Genomic DNA, 18311 nt, shown 5'->3' with positions numbered 1-18311 from the left:
CTGATTTTTAACTTTGTACACCGCAGCCCAACACCGGCATCTCCAAATCTGAATTTATTTAAACACTGTAGTTGAAACACAAACAAAAGAAAACAGAATTTAGAATAACTTAACTATCGGAAAACTTAACCGACCCAACAAGGCAACTTAACCAAGGAAGCATTCCAATCTAGTAACATCCCATAAACACACCACCTGGGTAAAAAGGTAAATGGAAACATAGATTCTTTTAGGCAGGAGGGAACAACTTCCAGAGAGATTTCAGAGAAAGTCAGTCAGGAATCATCAGCTGAAGCTGGCAAAACCTCCATGGAGTCTAGTATCTTGTGACTGCCCAAACTAAACCAAACTAGAAAAAATCCTGAACTGGGAGAACTGGCCACTCCCCTGCCATTGTTAATCCAGACACTTCGGCACCTCTGCCTTTTATGGCGTGTCTTGAAAAAAGCTGAGGACAAAATAAGCTTGTAAACGTGACAGCATCGTCACGCGCTGAACATGGGATTAACTCAGTGTCAGGAAGCAGATAGTGGGAGTGGGTGGTTTCTTTCAGACTGAGGGCTTGTGATGAAGATTCAAGAATGAGTTTTGGATCCAGTATTCCTAACAATTTTTCTCAATGGCGTTCATGGGTTCATGTGAGGGTGGGTGGTGGTGTTGTAAAGTTTCACACATCATAAGAAACTTGGCCAATAGGAGGTACTAACTGGGTTAGGTATAGACTGCAGAATGAGTGGAAGCAAGAGAGAGACAGATCAAATGAGATGTGTTAAAAGATGTCCTCCATTGAGAGAAGTATGGAAAGATAATAATATAAAAGTGACAATTTTGAAAAGTGTAGGTGACAAGGTGAGATGGTTGCATACATAAATCTTTCAAACGGCAATCGATAAAGGGATGGATTACTCAGGCTTTTAAGAATAAGTCCAAAGATGTGTGGGTGAGATGGATTGGCCATGATAAATTGTGCTATAGTGTCCAGGTGTGTGCAGACCCAATTAGCCATTGGTAATGCAGAGCTACAGGGACAGGGTAAGGGAGCGGGCTCTGGGTGGAATGCTTTTTGCAGGGTCGGTGTAAACTTGATAGGCCAAATGGCCTGATTCCACATTATAGGGATTTGATGAAGAACACAGACAAAGGACTTCCGCTCTCAACACTAACACTCCAAAACACACGCACTCTCCTCACTGTCTGAAACACACTCACTCTCCTCACTGTCACTCTGAAACACACTCACTCTCCTCACTGTCTGAAACACACTCACTCTCCTCACTGTTACTCTGAAACATACTCACTCTTCTCACTGTCTGAAACATACTCACTCTCCTCACTGTCTGAAACACACTCACTCTCCTCACTGTCTGAAACACACTCACTCTCCTCACTGTCTGAAACACACTCACTCTCCTCACTGTCTGAAACATACTCACTCTCCTCACTGTCACTCTGAAACACACTCACTCTGTGGGCAGCACGGTGGCACAGTGGTTAGCACTGCTGCCTCACAGCGCCAGAGACCCGGGTTCAATTCCCGCCTCAGGCGACTGACTGTGTGGAGTTTGCACGTTCTCCCCGTGTCTGCGTGGGTTTCCTCCAGGTGCTCTGGTTTCCTCCCACAGTCCAAAGATGTGCTGGGTCAGGTGAATTGGCCATGCTAAATTGCCCGTAGTGTTAGGTAAGGGGTAAATGTAGGGGTATGAGTGGGTTGCGCTTTGGCGGGTCGGGTGTTGACTTGTTGGGCCGAAGGGCCTGTTTCCATACTGTAATGTAATCGAATCTAATCTAATCCTCACTGTCACTCTGAAACACGCTCACTGTCTGAAACACACTCACTCTCTCCACCTTCACTCGGAGGCATCCATTTTCTTCCTTCCTTCCCTGATAATCTGAAGCATATCTTGTAACTCTTTGTCCTTTCCTATGGTCAGTGCCTCTCCAGTGGACTGGTGGTAAATGGTTTGTACTGTGTAGCACTGACCCTGATAGTACAGGGAGCCTGTAGATCTCACTGATACCAGCATTTCAAGGACTCTTCAATCAGACTCAATGATCTAGTTTAATGCTAACGTTGAGTCATGGCATACTGACTCCCTCCAGAGTAGCTCTATACTTTCCAACTTTCGGCACTGTCCTGTCCTTGACCTGCCTGGACCCAGTGTTGACAGCGTTTAAAACAAAATCTCTGAACGTATCCGTTCAAAAATAAAGATTTTACAAGAGCTCACCCTTGGCTTTCCTCACCAACATTCTCAATTTCAGCTTTCTGAGGTATCAGATGCAAGGGGCTGAACTGTCTTTTCTGGTTCTATTCTGTTCTGTACTAAATCTTGTGTTGTTTTGCTGACAGGATTGTGAAGGAAGATGAGCTCTCTGCCAAAGCTGTCAGTCACCCTCCAGCGCTCCCTGTCTGCTTCCTCCCTCCTTCCATTGCCCACCCCGCCCGGCGATAATGCCCTAAATCAGTTGGTGCTGAAGGACATTCTCCCTTCCTCAGAGGTAAGTGGGCTTAGTCACTATCAGATTCTGCCCCTCAATGTGTCAGTCATGGCTAGTTGCAGGATTTGGCAGCCAAGTGGTGTATTGATAATAGAAACCGAAAGAACTGCAGATGCCATAAATCGGCAACGAAAACAGAAATTGCTGGAAAAGCTCAGCAGGTCTGGTCGCATCTGTGGAGAGAAATCAGTGTTATCATTTCAGGTCGAGTGACCTTTCCTCAGAACTCAGTTACTGTTAATATTTGGTCCTGTATATGCCCAAACTGATTCAATTTTAAGAGTATTCGAGAGAAATTGTCCAGGGTACTTTCTCCACTCTTGGCCCTGTTTTTCCTCCTCTGCATTTTCCACCGCTGCCAGGAGACGAGATGTTTGTAGGAATTGGGGAGGTGGTGGGTGGGAGGAGGGGAATTTGGGGATTTGGGTGAACACGTTTAGAAAGTGCCTAATCATGATCCTCTGGCTATCTCCTCTTTTCCTTCTGTCCATGTTTAATGAATATGCGGATAAACCTTTGATATAAGCTGTGATGTAACTATGAGTTCAGAGGTCATGTGCTAGTACTCTGCGAGCAGGTTGGAACTTGTACAGGCACAGAGCATTGGCCTGTGTAACCTTACCATCACGTCCAATAAATATTATGTAACAATAACGTCTGGGATTGTCTAAAGAACCCCTGTCAGACCATGATGCAACATTTCATTGCATGTGTTCATACCTTCTCCGGGTTGAGTGTCCTGTTTAAAGTGGTTGGAATGTAACATGTTAGCACTGAAACTGAAAATTCAGATCATCAAATCCCTACAATGTCTGGTAGGGCCATGAAGAGGCAAAGTAACAGCGTGCAGGGATACAGCAATGGAAATAATGGAGGGCAGCATCACTGCATATCACGCTTGTTCAAACTTATTGTTGTGCTAAGTCCATCCTAACATGTGTATTGTCCAGTCCCCTAAAACTCTAGGGTGACATGGTGGCTCAGTGGTTAGTACTGCTGCCTCATAGCGCCAGGGACCTGGCTTTGATTCCAGCCTTAGGGTGACTGTCTGTCTGTGTGGAGTTTGCACATTCTCCCTGTGCCTGTGTGGGTTTCCTCCCACAATCCAAAGGTGCGCAGGTTAGGGTGAATTAGCCATTCCAAATTGTCCACAGTGTTCAGGGATGTGCAGGTTAGGTGCGTTAATTAGGGGTAAATGTAGAGGAAGGGGTTTGGGTGGGATACCCTTCAGAGGGTTGGTATGGGCTCAGTGGGCCTGGTTCCACACTGTCGGGATTCTATTTAGCTGAACTTTTAACTGGCAAGAATGTAAAACAGACATGAGTTCATAATGTGTATCAAGGCAGTATGGACTCTGGGTTCACCTGCTATCCCAAGTAAAATCACTGAAAAATTAGCTGAATGTATCTATTTTTGTCTAAGTTGCCAGATGTTGGGTTGAGTCTTTTCCACATCAATGTTGATTGTTCCGTCCAGCCTTTGGGATGGTTCAGAATCAGAGCAGACTCCAGAGGTGAGATTCTGAGGTCTAACCTCCAGCCCCATTTAATGGCAGATGGTGTCTGCTTTGCTGTAATCACTAACAGGTCTAGCCTGTAAAGCTGGGCTAAATGGAGGGATTGCCGTCTATTGGTAATGTTTATGTTCCAAAGGTGCAATAGACAACTAGAGAGACTCATTGTGAATGACGTGTGGACTGGGGATGGCAGTAATGGGAGAGATTGCTGTGAATCCCACCACCAACCATGAAACTGCCTGAAAGGGAACTCTTGGTACACCCCGCTCACTGCTCCGCAAGTTTCACACTGCTGACTCGCAAAGTAAGAGCCAGTCGGTTAAAGACCGTCGGAGTGGCTGAGGTTCAGGAGGTCTAATTGCCTCCACTCCTGTGGGCAGCCTCTGCAGGAGGGAGGGGGACCACACTGCTGTGTCAATTCTCCACAGCAGCCTCCTGCTGAGCAGGGCTTCCAACTGGCAGCCTCCGATGTGGGAACCTTTATCACCTTGCTGGTTACTGAGCAATGTCCTCTCCACTGTCACATCTCTGCCAACATTAAGAGTTGAAAGAAAAGGAGAACTTGCATTTCAAGAGCACCTTTCATGATTAAGGACACTCCCTGAGGCAATATGCAGCCAATGAAATAATTTTGCAGCGTAATCACTCTGGTTCTTTAGGAAATGAGACATCCAAATAGCTCACAACCAATAATCTGACAATGACTCGGCCTTTTGTTTCAGTAATATTGACCGAGGGAAAATATTGACCCAGACACCAGGGAGAATACTCCCTTTTCTCCCACTCTTCTCTGAATAATGCTGTGAGATATTATCACGCCTGTTTGAGAAGGCAGGTAGGACAATTGAATACCTCATTGAAAGGCAGCTTCTCCGGCAGGAGAGTGCAGTGCACTGCACTTCAGTTCTGCAATGGAGTAACAGGCTGGACTTACAGCTTCCAGTACCTGGAGTGAGGAATGTGTGATATTACTGAGGCACAGTTAATGTTATACCTACCCATTTGCAGATATATCAGACACCTCATGGTCTTTTTCAGCTCCCTTCAATTTTATTTTGTAGGTCACGTTCAATGAGCAGCAGCCTGGACCGAAGGAAGGTTCCGTTCTGTTGAGGTGAGAGGAGTTTTCTGTTCCAGCTACAGTGTCATCTTCACACCTGACATACGTTGTTCACACTCAGTGGAAGGTGGAGCCCATGGGAATGAACAAAGGAGGATGGGTGCTTGGTGAGAAGGTGGAGACGTTAAATCAGTGTGGTGCCATTAAAACAGTGTGGAGAACCTACCCCGAACTTTAAATTGAATCAAATTCGAACAGGTCGGACCTCAAGAGGAAGACGAGCAGAACGACATTGATACAGCAGCTGGAAACGGGATAGAAGCAAAATTCTGCCTTCCTCCCTGTTTGGGAGTGTCACATCTTCAGTCACAACTCATTGGGCAGAAACCAATAGCCTTACAGTCATAGAAAATATTCATTATCTTTGCCCAGGGGGATTTAGGCTGTTTACCTTTTAGGATATTGAGGATATTTTCTGAGCAATTTTGATTCAGAGAATATAGTGTTATGATCACTGAAGAAACCGGTAACTTTATTAAGGGATGTGAATTCCCTGGTCACCAATGAACAGAATCGGAGAAATGGCAGATGGTGTTTAATCTGGACAAATGCAAGGGGATATGTTTTGGAAGGTTAAATTCAGGTGTGAATTATACAATAAATGGCCAAACCTTTCGGTGTATTGACATTCAGAGGGATCTGGGCGTATAGGTCCACCGATCCCTGAAAGTGGTAACGCAGGTGGATAAGGTGGTCAGGAAGGCAGAGAGCACACTCCCCTTTGGCAAGGACATCGAATATAAAAGTTGGCAAGTTATGTTACAGCTGTACACAACTTTAGTTAGGCCACATTTGGAATATTGCATGCAGTTCTGGTCACCACACCACCAGAAGGGCATGGATGCTTTGGATAGGACACAGAAGATTCACCAGGATGTTGCCTGCTCAGGAGGGTTTTAGTTATGAGGAGAGGCTTGGATAAGCTCAGATTGTTTTCACTGGAAAGATGGAGGCTGCGGAGCGACCCAATAGAAGTCTACAAAGTAATGAGAGCCCTAGATAGGGTGGATAGTCAGAGGCTTTTTCCCAGGATGGAAAGGTCAATCACAAAAGGTTTAAGATGAGAGGGGGAAAGGTTAGGAGTGAATTGTAGGAAAAGATGGTGGTGGGTGCCTGGAACACACTGTCAATGCAGGTGGAAGAAACAAACACATTAGCAACATTTAAGGCATGTCTTGACAGACACGTGAATGTGAGGTGAACATGGGGATAGAAACTGTGTATAGGCAATAAGTAGTGGGTCTAAATAAGGATTAGGAATCAGCACAGGCTTGGTGGGCTGAAGGGCCTGTTCCTGTGCTGTAATGTATTATATAAAAATTCACATTGAGACTTTATGGTAGTAAACAATTAAAAATTAACTTGACGGAATATCATTTAATAAGCAAAAATTACAGCAAACTAAAGAAAAGTTATTTCCCAACAGCCGATTAAAAACAACCAAATTACTTTACACAGTATTCTCAGCAGAACTGTAGCTATGATGAATTCTATAGCTTCCTGAATACAGGGTCTGGTCTCTGCCGCACCAGGGTGTGTTTAATAGTGTGCAATCACATGGTCTTCCGTATAATGAGATTTCTGGTGGGGTGGTGTTTAATCAAGTGAGAGGGGATGGATGAGGGCCTTCCTACATTTACTCTGATCATTCTACTGTATCCGTCTTCCCTATTACCATCCAGCTGAGGTTCCTAAGCTTGAAGTTTATGCCCACTTAAGTGTCTCCTCCTGGTACTGATTATAGTAACAGTGGTGTCAGAGGGACTTGGCATACAGGGAGCACAAGATTGGAGTGAGATTTGGAAATTCAAATAACGTGAGAAATTGTGAGAATGAGGCCAGAGGTCTCCATCTCCAGGCCTCTGTTGGTGATTGATGAAGAAAGGCTACTTTGGGATAGTGTGTTTCTGACCAACTATAACTAACTGAGCAGCCTTGTGAGCCTGTGATTGGAGTTCTGGGATAACAGAGGTCACATACCAAGGTGGAGTAAAGGCGCTTCTTTTTTTTTCGCAGTAAGGTAGAACTGAAGCAACAGCAGTCGGAGCTGGAGGGTCTCATCTCAGCACAGCCTCCACCTTTGGTGCAGGTAAGGTGTTCTCATTTTCTGGGTCTGGGCAAGGAGACTGTTTCTGATTTTTGGTTTGTATCTATAAATCCTGGTACATGACTAATTTTGGAGTTATAGAGACCAGAATTGCAATTCCCTGTTGGTGTTTATAATGGGCCGTTTGAACAAAGGTGATAAAAGTCCATTGGTTCTATACAGAACTTCTAACAGGAAGAGCTGTTAATCTTTACACTGCTGACAATTCCAAGAAATTTCTGTCCTCCTGGATTGACACAGTCAGCTTGTTTCAGCTCACATACTGTAATACAGCAAAATTGCAATACAATACTTAGTCAAATACCCACAGCATCATTCTGTGACATGAACCCAAATAGAATGGAAATTTATGTCTCCAAGATGCATTGAGTATAGGAGTTGGGAGGTTATGTTGTGGCTGTGCAGGACATTGGTTCGACCACTTTTGGAATACTGCGTTCAATTCCAGTCTCCTTGCTATAGGAAGGATGTTGTTAAACTTAAAAGGGTGCAGACAGGATTTACAAGGATGTTGCTGGGACTGGAGGGTAATGGGAGGGAGAGGCTGAACAGGTTGGGGCTGTTTTTCCTGGAGTGTCAGAAGCTGAGGGGTGACCTTGTAGAGGTTCATAAAATTATGAGGGGCATGGATAGTATAAATAGACAAGGTCTTTTTCCCAGGGGTAGGAGTATCCAAAACTAGACAGCAAAGGCTTAAGGTGAGAGGGGAAGGATTTAAAAGGGACCTAAGGGGCAACATTGTCACACAGAGGCTGGAGTGTGTATGGAATGAGCTGCCAGAGGAAGTGGTGGAGGCTGGTACAATTGCAGCATTTAAAAGGCATCTGGATGGGTATACGAATAGGGAGAGTTTAGAGGGAGATGGGCCAAATGCTGGCAAATGGGACTAGATTAATTTAGGACATCTGGTCAGCATGGACGAGTTGGACCGAAGGGTCTGTTTCTGTGTTGTATGACTCTATGACTCAGATTATGACTCATTACAAGCTGTAAACATTTTGCAGTTGAGAATTTGATTTCTTCCTCATTTTTCACTCTCTGGTTTTGGTGAGCCAGAAGTTTTAAACAGACACTCTGCTACTTCTTACCAGCTGTGTGAGATCAGGAAATTGGTCAACAGTCATGAATCATATTTGATGATGCCATCGGGCACTGATTGTCGTAGATATGTGTAATCCTTGGGACCATTAGAAAGAATGGACCATGGATATATACTGACCCTGGTTGATTATCATTCAGAAGCCAAAATCCCTGTTAATGCAGTGTTTATGTTACTTGATGAGTAAGTCAAAGATCTGAACTAATACTCCAGGATTATTCAGTACGACCCTCCTGAGCATGTTTTCTGGGAGTGAGTGGGTGACCTTTTGCTCATCTACCCATCCCATTAGAATGTAATTGGGTAAGTGTTGAAATTGGCAATCCAGCTGTCATCTTAAACAATAACAAATGGGCAATCCAGCCGATTAACAATCTGATTAACCTAGGTCTTCCACTGTCCACGCCATAAGATGGTTAGCATGGTCAAGCAGGCAGCTGTTGGAAAGACCATTGTCTAAGCCAAGTGATTCAAAGACATGAAAGGGAGGGTTATGAGTTTCAGGTGGTGTGTTGGACACAATGGGACACTCCCTCCAAGATATTTGGCTCGCTCTCATGCCTTGTTGTTTCCAGGCTAGCTACCTCTTAACTTGGTCAGCTTCCGTCCCCCTACAATACCCCTGACATCCCTGTCTCTCAGATCCATGTTCCCTTCTTCTAGGAACCCACCCGCAGTTCCCACAATGACCACTACTCAGTTCTCGTGCAGCTGGCCAATCAGATTGGAGTTGATACTATCAATGCCACAAATCCAGGCAAATGGAGGATATTCAATCACGCTCCTGACTTGTGCCTTGTAGATAATGAACAGGCCTTGAGAGGTCAGGAGGTGCAGTACTCTCAGCTGGTATATTTATTTGGTCCAGATCACTTTCTGGTTAATGGTAAATCCCAGAAATTGTGTGATGGTAATGCGACTAAATGTCAAGGAGACATGGTTAGATTCTCTCTTGTTGGAGTTGGAATTTGTTTTGAAATCTTACCAAAAACCTCCTCCAGCCTTCTGAGATATTTGTGTTCATAGAATCCCTACAGTGTGCAAACAGGCCATTGGGCCCAACAAGTCCACACTGACCCTCCAAAGAGTAACCCACCCAGACCCATTCCCCTACCCTATTGCTCCACATATCCCCTCACTAATGCACCAAACCTACACATCCCTGAACACTATGGGCAATTTAGTATGGCCAATTCACTGAACCTGTACATCTTCGGACTGTGGGCAGAAATTGGAGCACCTGGACAAAACCCACGCAGACACGGGGAGAATGTGCAAACTCCACACAGACAGTCACCCAAGGCTGGAATCAAACCTGGGTCCTTGACACTTTGAGTCGAGAGTGTGGTGCTGGGCAGGTCAAGCAGCATCCAAGGAGCAGGAAATCGATGTTTCGGGCAAAAGCCCTTCAACAGGAATTCCTGTCTATTTTCCTGCTCCTCGGATGCTGCCCGACCTGCTGTGCTTTTCCAGCACCACATTCTCAACTCTGATCTCCAGCATCTGCAGACCTCACTTTCTATCCTGGCGCTGTGAGGCAGCAGTATTAACTACCTATCCACCATGGCGCCCTGGTTTTGACCTTAATCACAGCCCTGATTTTCATCAGTCACCTTAGGTGGCCATGCCTTTAGCCACCAAGGTCATATATCCCACAATTTCCTCCCTAAACCTCTTTAGCTTTTTTATCTTCCTCCTTGAAGGTCCACCAGTACCTACCCTTGACCTCTATTTAGGACATGTGACTTAATATTCTCCTTATGTGGCTAGGTTGTCACATTTTGTTTGATTACACTGCTGTGAAGCACTTTGGAAGTGTTACGACATTTCAGGTGCTATATAAATGCAAACTATTGTTGTTGCTCCCATTTCAAAAAAGCCAATATCAAGCCCCTTTTAAAGTGAGCTTGTGGACATGCTGATTTGAAAAGTAGGGCTGCCATTTTAGATTAGATGACTTACAGTGTGGAAACAGGCCCTTCGGCCCAACAAGTCCACACCGCCCCGCCGAAGTGTAACCCACCCATACCCCTACATCTACATCTACATTTACCCCTTACCTGACGCTATGGGCAATTTAGCATGGCCAATTCGCCTGGCCTGCACATCTTTGGACTGTGGGAGGAAACCGGAGCACCCGGAGGAAACCCACGCAGACACGGGGAGAACGTGTAAACTCCACACAGTCAGTCGCCTGAGGCGGGAATTGAACCTGGGTCTCCGGCGCTGCGAGGCAGCAGTGCTAACCACTGAGCCACGGTGCTGCCCACTGCTCATTATGTCGCTACCTCATTGTCTCAACAATCTTTTTAAGCACATTTTCTTCATCCACGGAGCACTGGATGAACTGGACAAATAAGGGCAGTATCTCCGACTGGAGTAAACAGTTGCCAGCGGTAACTTAATGAATGCTGGAACTGGAATGACACAGCAATGTCCAGTCCCTGCTTATTGTATCACTGATCAATGGCCTCAGTGTCTGAAAATAAAATTCTCCATTTTAAACAACACTCTAACACCAGGGAACATTACACTTTGAGGACAGCATCATCAATCATTGCTACAAAGCTTATACAAGAATTACTGAAGGTGTAAATATTCAGCCACATACAAATTAGTCAGATGTACACTGAATTCTCTCAGCTCAAAACTTGTCATTCGCTTTATTCTTCACTCAACTTTATTTTTTTGTGCTTATTAATTCATTCATGGCACGTGGGTGTCTCTGGCTAGGCCAGCACTTATTGTCCATCCCTAATTGCCCCAGAGGGCAGTTAAGATCCAACCACATTGCTGTGGGTCTGGAGTCACATGTGGGTCAGACTGGGTAAGGATGGCAGTTTCCTTCCCTAAAGGACATCAATGGACCTGAAGGGTCTTTCCAACAATTGACAATGGTTAAATGGTCACTGTTAGGCTAGCTTTTGATTTCAGATTTTTAAAATTTGATTCAAACCTTGCCATCTGCCATTCAAAGTTCACACGCCCACAGTGGGATTCTGGATTACTCACTCAGTAATATTACCACTATGCCACTGTCTCCCACCACTATCTTCTTTTATTATCCTCTCGCTGTCTGCCACACAATTCCTCTTCTGAACATCCTGTCCTGAAATTAAAAGCTTATTCCTTGATCGTCCTCATAACTGGATCTTGTTCAGAACAAGAGCCTGTTCCTCCTCTGTTCTCCACACTCAGTCCTGGCTGGGGTCAGCCAGCATTGATTTAGAGCTCTACTGTTAGTGGGCTTGATTTGCCCATGAATCAGCCAAAGGCCCCACTGCAGATGGTCAAGTGAGCTCTGATGGTTGACCTTTCACTGTGCTGTCCAGGTTTTTTGGTGACTGGACCGACTGGGGACAGTCAGACTACAATGGGACAGCATCAAGTGACCAGGATAGAAAACATTGCAGCCTTCTGTTTCCTGCACCTATTATCCACTCTCGAAACGCACCCAAAAAAAAATTGCCCGGTACACTCAAAGACTTCATGGACTATCCCACTTCTCCCTTCTTCCACCACCTATACAACGTTTAGGTTGTGAATAGCTAAGTATGATCAAAAATCCCTTTTGTGAATTTCTTTCTCTGTAGAAGAGACCTTGCATTTCTATAGCACCTCACAAGGCACTTTAGAACCACCTTTAAAGTGCTGAACGTTGGCATTGCCTGGTAACATGATAAATGAGAGGAGTAGATTAGGTGGTTAAAAAGGCATATCGGGATAGTCTCCTTTACTCCTTAGGCATTAAGAGCTAGAACCATACAAAACACTAACTTTTCACTTTTGAACACCCTGCCTGAAAATGTGGTACAGGCAGAAAGAGCAAATCTCATTGGCTGTTCACAATTGGACTTGGACTTGTCCTAAATGTCTACTCTCCTGATCCTCAGATGCTGCCTGACCTGCTGTACTTTTCCAGCACTACACTTTTCGACCCATATCTAACAAGTCCATGATTGCAATACTCACAACAGTTTCCAATATTAGATGTGATTCCACAACTTGGCAACATTTGTTGAACAATTCTGATTGTGTAAAGAATTATGCTAACGATTCATTTATCTGCTCACCCAACCAGTCCATTCACAACTTCCCGCAGTTTACAGCATTATCACTCACACTCAATTTCATGTAGATAAGAACAACTGTTGGCCATTCAGCCCTTTGAGCCTGTTCCGTCATCCTGTAAGGTCATGGCTGCTCATCTAAGTGAGTACCCTGTTCCCATTTCCTCCCCATACCGTTTGATCCCTTTAGCCCTAAGAACTATGTCTAAATCCTTCTTGACTACATTCAATAGTTTGGTCTCTGGGGGAGAGCATTTCACCGACTCAAGGAGTGACGAAATTTCTACTCCATTTGCAAACTGTTTAACGATGTTCCCTACATTGAAGTGTAAACAATTGATAGATACCATGGAAGATCTGAAATCTCTCACACTGAGCTTCACAGACACCCACTGGCCAAACACATTTCTGGTCACACAAAGACGGGTCAGCCATTACCCCTTGTACTTACCATTGAACCGATTTTGGATCCCATTGGCCACATGTACTTGAATCCCATGGCTATTAAATTTTCTACTGGTCTGTTGTTTGAGACCTAGTTAAGATCCATGTCTGACATTTTAGTTACCCTTTTTATAAGGCTTGTGGCATGCTGATTGGCATAGTGCAGCAGTGGATTTGCCATTGCCTTCTGTAGGATGGCTGACCAGGAGACTCCCTCCATCATACTTCCTGCCATCAGACGTATTGGAAGACATTACAGGTGATTGTGCAACTTGTTTTCCCAGGATATGAATGCACCTTCCATTGCCAATAAGCATTGGCAGTGGGATTCGAATCCAGAGTTACTGACCTAGTGGAAGGGAGGCTCCTTTAGTGGACTCCTGTAGGGTGTCCAAAAATAGCTTCTATAGCAGAGGAGAGAAAAAAATATAAGCGAGGGGAGGTCAATAAAACAAGCCACTTTGTATAAAGTAATGATAGTTTGTGTTAGTCCCACACTCACAAAGCTCCCCAAACCTTAGCCTCCTTTACAGTGATGGTATAGTTTTCAGTAGTGAGTGGAGGGGACGTGGGAGACCAGTTATTGTTGAGATACACAAGTGTGTATTCAATTTGGATTCATGCATTTAGCAAGCACCACTCTCATGCAGCAGAGCCTGCTGATAATTTTCAGTGTTTCCCGTGTGCATTCATCTCTTGTTGAGTTGATTCTGGAATCATAGAAAAGCTTACATAAATCTTACACTCTGTTACAAAAAAAATGCAAAACTTTTTGAATGATTAAACAGTATCCAGACACTGAGCTGGCTTTTCACAAGTTTGTAAAATATTTCCAGGAATGTCACATTCAAGTGAGTGAGGACTTTGTAGTGGAATTATAATCTGCGTTGAGCATGTCAAATCAATGACAGCGAGATGACTGATGTTTGTAATTTAGCAAGAGCTCTGCTTTCAATGTGATGTGTATACTAATGCTATTAACAGGTAAACTTTAACTCCATTAAAAGCAGCAGAATTAGCATCGACTTGAAGGTTATTAGAGTTCCACTTACCCTTCGTCTATGGTTTGTCTGGACTGTCTTCTCATTTTCTACATCTGTGAAAGTGTTGTCAAACTGACACTCTAATAATTATCTTGACTTTACATGTTGCATGTTTATATTAGGAGCACAATAATTTAGCCGAGATGTGGTTCTAATTACTCATTTGAAAAGAGCTCCTTCAACCAACCATATGATGTAGGTTATATTGAGTATTTAGGAGGTGTTGTGATTGCATCCCCCTCCACTGAGCCTGAATCTCAGGATTCAAGTCATCTTCAGGACCTGATGGTCAAGGAAGGTGCATTCGTACCATCAAGTCAATCATCAGCGTGTAAATCCTACCAATACACACTGCAGGCAGCCAGTAAGACTGGCAGTGATTCCTGCTTTTGCCCGAAACGTTGATTTCGCTGCTCGTTGGATGCTGCCTGAACTGCTGTGCTCTTCCAGCACCACTAATCCAGTGATTCCTGCTCAGCCAATGAGGGAAAAGGATTAGAATCCTGTTATGCATAGCTCCAGACCAACATATGTAAAAAAGTGTAAGTCGGATTCATCCAGTGAAATGTAACACACTCCTCTTTGAATTACCTCCTCAAATAATTCCATCAGTTTAGTTAGACCTAACCTTTCCTTTATGAATCCATGCCTTTCCTTCACTGATCTCGGCCCTTCTAAATGATGACTCACGCCGTCCCTTTGAATTTTTCCAATATGTTGTCAAATAATGACTAGCCTGTAATTATTCAGTCTAGTTTCCTCCCTTTTTAAAAAAAATATAACATGTACAGCCCTGACACCATGGCTGGAGTTAGAGAGGCTGGAAATAATGATCAGTGTCCCCGCTACATCCTCATATGAGCCCAATACATCTGGACCTGACAATCTATCCACTTTCAAGGATGCTATAACATGTTGCTGGATCTATCTATCTAGTTTTCATGCACCTTCTCAACAATACCCATGCCCCCAGCCTATTTCTTTAAGCCCATATCTTCCACCTTCAAACACAAGTTACTACTTTTGTTTCTCATTTGTCTTATTCTTTTCTTAACTAACCTCTTGTTCTTTATTTATTTATTTATAAAACTTTTCCTAGTTTTCTTGCTAATTTCACCCTTCCTTTAGTCCTTGTATGCCTTCATTAAATCCCTTGTAAAGGCCTTACCATAAAGTTCATACAGGATCACAGACTCGAGGTCCCAATTTGAGTACAGACTGCTGACATTTCATGCTTGCATCTGAGAGCAATCTTTTGTTGATCGCGTTACAACCTTCTTAAGTAGCATCCTCCATGTTCAACACTGGAAACATGCAACACATCCCTAAACAAAAGTGTCACTGCATTTTGTCAGGGTCCCTTGCCTGATGACTGGGTTTGGCTTGCTTTTAAGTAAACATCAAGATGGAGACTAGATCGTCACCTGTTATACTTGCATCAGGAGTCTTTGATTTTAACTGTGCCGCTCTGGGTAGTTGGCAAGTTAACACTTTAGTGAGGCCTCATCATAGCTCTGACCCCCGTCAGGGGCTTGAGCACTAATCGGACATTGAAACGCCAGTGCTCCGATTTCAGAGGACTCAACTTCGGAGGAAGACATTAATCTCGAGCCAGAAGGAGGTCTTGTGACACTGTGCCACCAGGTCAGAGGTTCTGGATTCAGATCACTGTTGGTAATATCACCAATGTTAATATCACTGGGCTGGTAATCTAGTTTACTGCTGTGTGTACAAAAGTTCAAATCCCACCACAACAGTGGGTGAAATTTAAATTCAATTATTAAATCTGGATTTAAAAGCTTAGTCTCAATGATTGCAAGACCATGAAAGCATTATTAATAGGTGTAAAAATCCATCTGGGTTCTTTAATGTCCCTTTAGGAAAAGAAACTGCTGTTCTTACCTTGTCTGGTGTACACATGACTCCAGAACCACAGCAATGTGGTTGACCTTTAACAGCCATATGGAATGGACCACTCAGTTCAAGGAGGGATGGGAAACAAATGCTGCTTTAGCCAGCGACACCCACCTCCCACAAAAGAGTAAAGAAGGTGAAAAGACTTAGCACCTTGGTAGATATGTTGTAACATGGTCAAACACACAGTTCATCGATCTGTAGTGTGTCTAAGGCATGCAGTAAGAAGAGGAGAGTGTCATGAAGAATCAGAGCCAGGTGGTAGCTGCAGACAACAGCCACGCTGAAAGAATCATGTCATGAGCTAGCATCACCCCAATTCCAAGGGACTGCCACGTACAAACAAACTAAGGCCATGTTTGTCCCTCTCAGATGGAGCAGGAAGACTCCACGGCAGTGCTCAAAGAAGAGCAGTATGGTTTTCTCTTGCTCCAAATCAAAATGCATTCCTTAATTAACATGTCTAAAAATAGATGATTCAATCTTGTTGTTTGTGGGAAATGTGTATGAATTGGCTCCCACTTCTCTGGGTTACAACAGTGACTGCACTTCAAGTATCCTTTATTAGCTACAGAATGATTTGGAATATTTTAATACTGTGAATGTGCTATTCAAGTGCCTGTTACACTTACAAAGCAATAGAGAGAAGAGCTCTGACCATTAGTTTTATTGAACAGCCAGTTTTGACAAGGTCCGTTACACTGGTGAGAGGCAAATATGACAGCCCTGGCTTTTAACTTTGCTTTTCGCTGCTGTTCCACGGAGTGGTATTAAATCTCAATGGGGATGCTCAGGTATGTAAGGGCTGCATTGCTGTTCAGAGCCACAGGAAAGGAGACTAGAGCTACTGTAGTAGTATTGGAGTTAGGAATGTACAGATTAGCCTACAACTGTTGGAGTGGGCCTGTCTCAGTGTCTCAAAATTCAGATCCTGCATGAAACACCGAAATGTGAAGGGACAGGAGAATTCTCCACCTTGTTCTCTCGGCAGGCCTTTCCCAATCAATCAAACAGAATGCACCATTCCAGAGTGTGGTGGAGACAAGTTCAATTGAGACCTTCCAAAGGGAATGGGATAGTTATTTGAAACAGGAGCAATGTGTAGGAATACAGGGAGAAGGTAGAAGAATTGTCCCAAGAGAAATGCTCATTCCGAGCCCTGTTGTAGGCCCGATAGAGCCACATAGAGTCATACCACATGAAAACACACCGTCTGGTCCACCAAATCTGTGTGGGTTTGCTCCAGGTGCTCCGGTTTCCTCCCACAATCCAAAGATGTGCAGGTTAGGTGAATTGGCCACGCTAAGTTGCCCATGGTGTTCATGGATGTGTAGGTTAGGTGCAATAGTCAGGGGTAAATATAGGACAGTAGGGTAGGGAATGGGTCTGGGTGGGTTACTCTTTGGAGGGTCAGTGTGAACTTGTTGGGCCGAAGGGCCTGTTTCCGCACTGTAAGGGATTCTATTCTAGTCCACACTGACCATGTTCCTATCCTCAACTAATCCCTGCGCTTGGTATATCCCTCCAAATCTTTCCAATTCCTGAACTTATCCAATTGTCTTTTAAACATTGTAAATGTACCTGCATCCACCACTTTTTCTGACAGCTCATTCCACACATGAACCACTCTCTGTGTAAAAAAGTTGTCTCACATGTCCTTGTAAAACTTTTCTCCTCTCACCTGAAAAATATGCTCTCTAGTTTTGAACTCCCCCACTCTGGGAAAAAGACCTTTGCTATTCATCTTATCCATGCCCCTCATGATTTTATAAACCTCAACCTCATATACTCCAGTGAAAAATGTCCCAGCCTTTCCAATCTATTTTTATATCTCGAGCCCCCCATCTCCAGCAAATACTGGTAAATCTTTTTTCTGAATCTTCTCCAGTTTAATAATATCCTTCTTCTGCACTGTTACAATCCTCTGTGTTCCTGTGAAGTGAAAATTGGATGTTTTCTATAACAGGAAGCACATTGGAAATGCTTCAAATCTGATACCAATTTGAGCACCTTTCCCAGAATCTTCCTGGAATTCGAAATATTTCTTAATGCATAGAATAACATGTTCTCATTAACTATTGCAGGAATCTGATATAACTGCAGAACATTACAATGAACAATATGATTCCAGGGAAACTTCAAAAGAACAAATAGGGTACAGCGATGAAAGTGGAGAAGGTAAGTGTTTGACCATGTTTGGACATCTTATCATCTCTTGTGGGGGTGCTTGGATCTTTTTGTTTCCATCGCCCCTTTTTCTATATCCACTGTAGACATATGATGGTGCCAATTCTACTCTAGATCTGACCAATGCTAGCTTCAAGGTCTGCACGGTCATGGGATGATACCTGAGAGCTAATCGTCTCATTCCAGGATCATTGGGAAGTTGGAGGTTTCTGCAAACATGGTGGAGACTTTATGAGTTCTTATTTAGTTGTTTCAAAATGTCCAGATCTCTTAGGTTTGAAAATCAATCCCCAATCTTATCCCAGTTCACTT

The 18311-nt window shown here is 43.9% G+C and overlaps 1 protein-coding gene across 1 annotated transcript in view; it reads left to right on the top strand.

Moving 5' to 3' along the window:
• Nucleotides 1-2364: 2364 nt before the first annotated feature.
• Nucleotides 2365-18311, top strand: part of LOC140467066 (uncharacterized) — a 75196-nt gene continuing 59249 nt past the window's right edge. Inside the window, exons 1-4 of the mRNA XM_072563126.1 lie at nucleotides 2365-2499; nucleotides 5077-5129; nucleotides 7152-7224; nucleotides 17897-17990. Of these exons, the coding sequence (XP_072419227.1) occupies nucleotides 2365-2499; nucleotides 5077-5129; nucleotides 7152-7224; nucleotides 17897-17990 (355 nt within the window). The remainder of the gene's footprint in view (nucleotides 2500-5076; nucleotides 5130-7151; nucleotides 7225-17896; nucleotides 17991-18311) is intronic.

The sequence above is a fragment of the Chiloscyllium punctatum genome, chromosome 45 (assembly GCF_047496795.1).
Source record: "Chiloscyllium punctatum isolate Juve2018m chromosome 45, sChiPun1.3, whole genome shotgun sequence".
NCBI classification, from domain to species: Eukaryota; Metazoa; Chordata; class Chondrichthyes; order Orectolobiformes; family Hemiscylliidae; genus Chiloscyllium; species Chiloscyllium punctatum.
The sequence above is the reverse complement of the archived record's forward strand: the minus strand, read 5'-3'. Positions and strand labels throughout refer to the sequence as shown.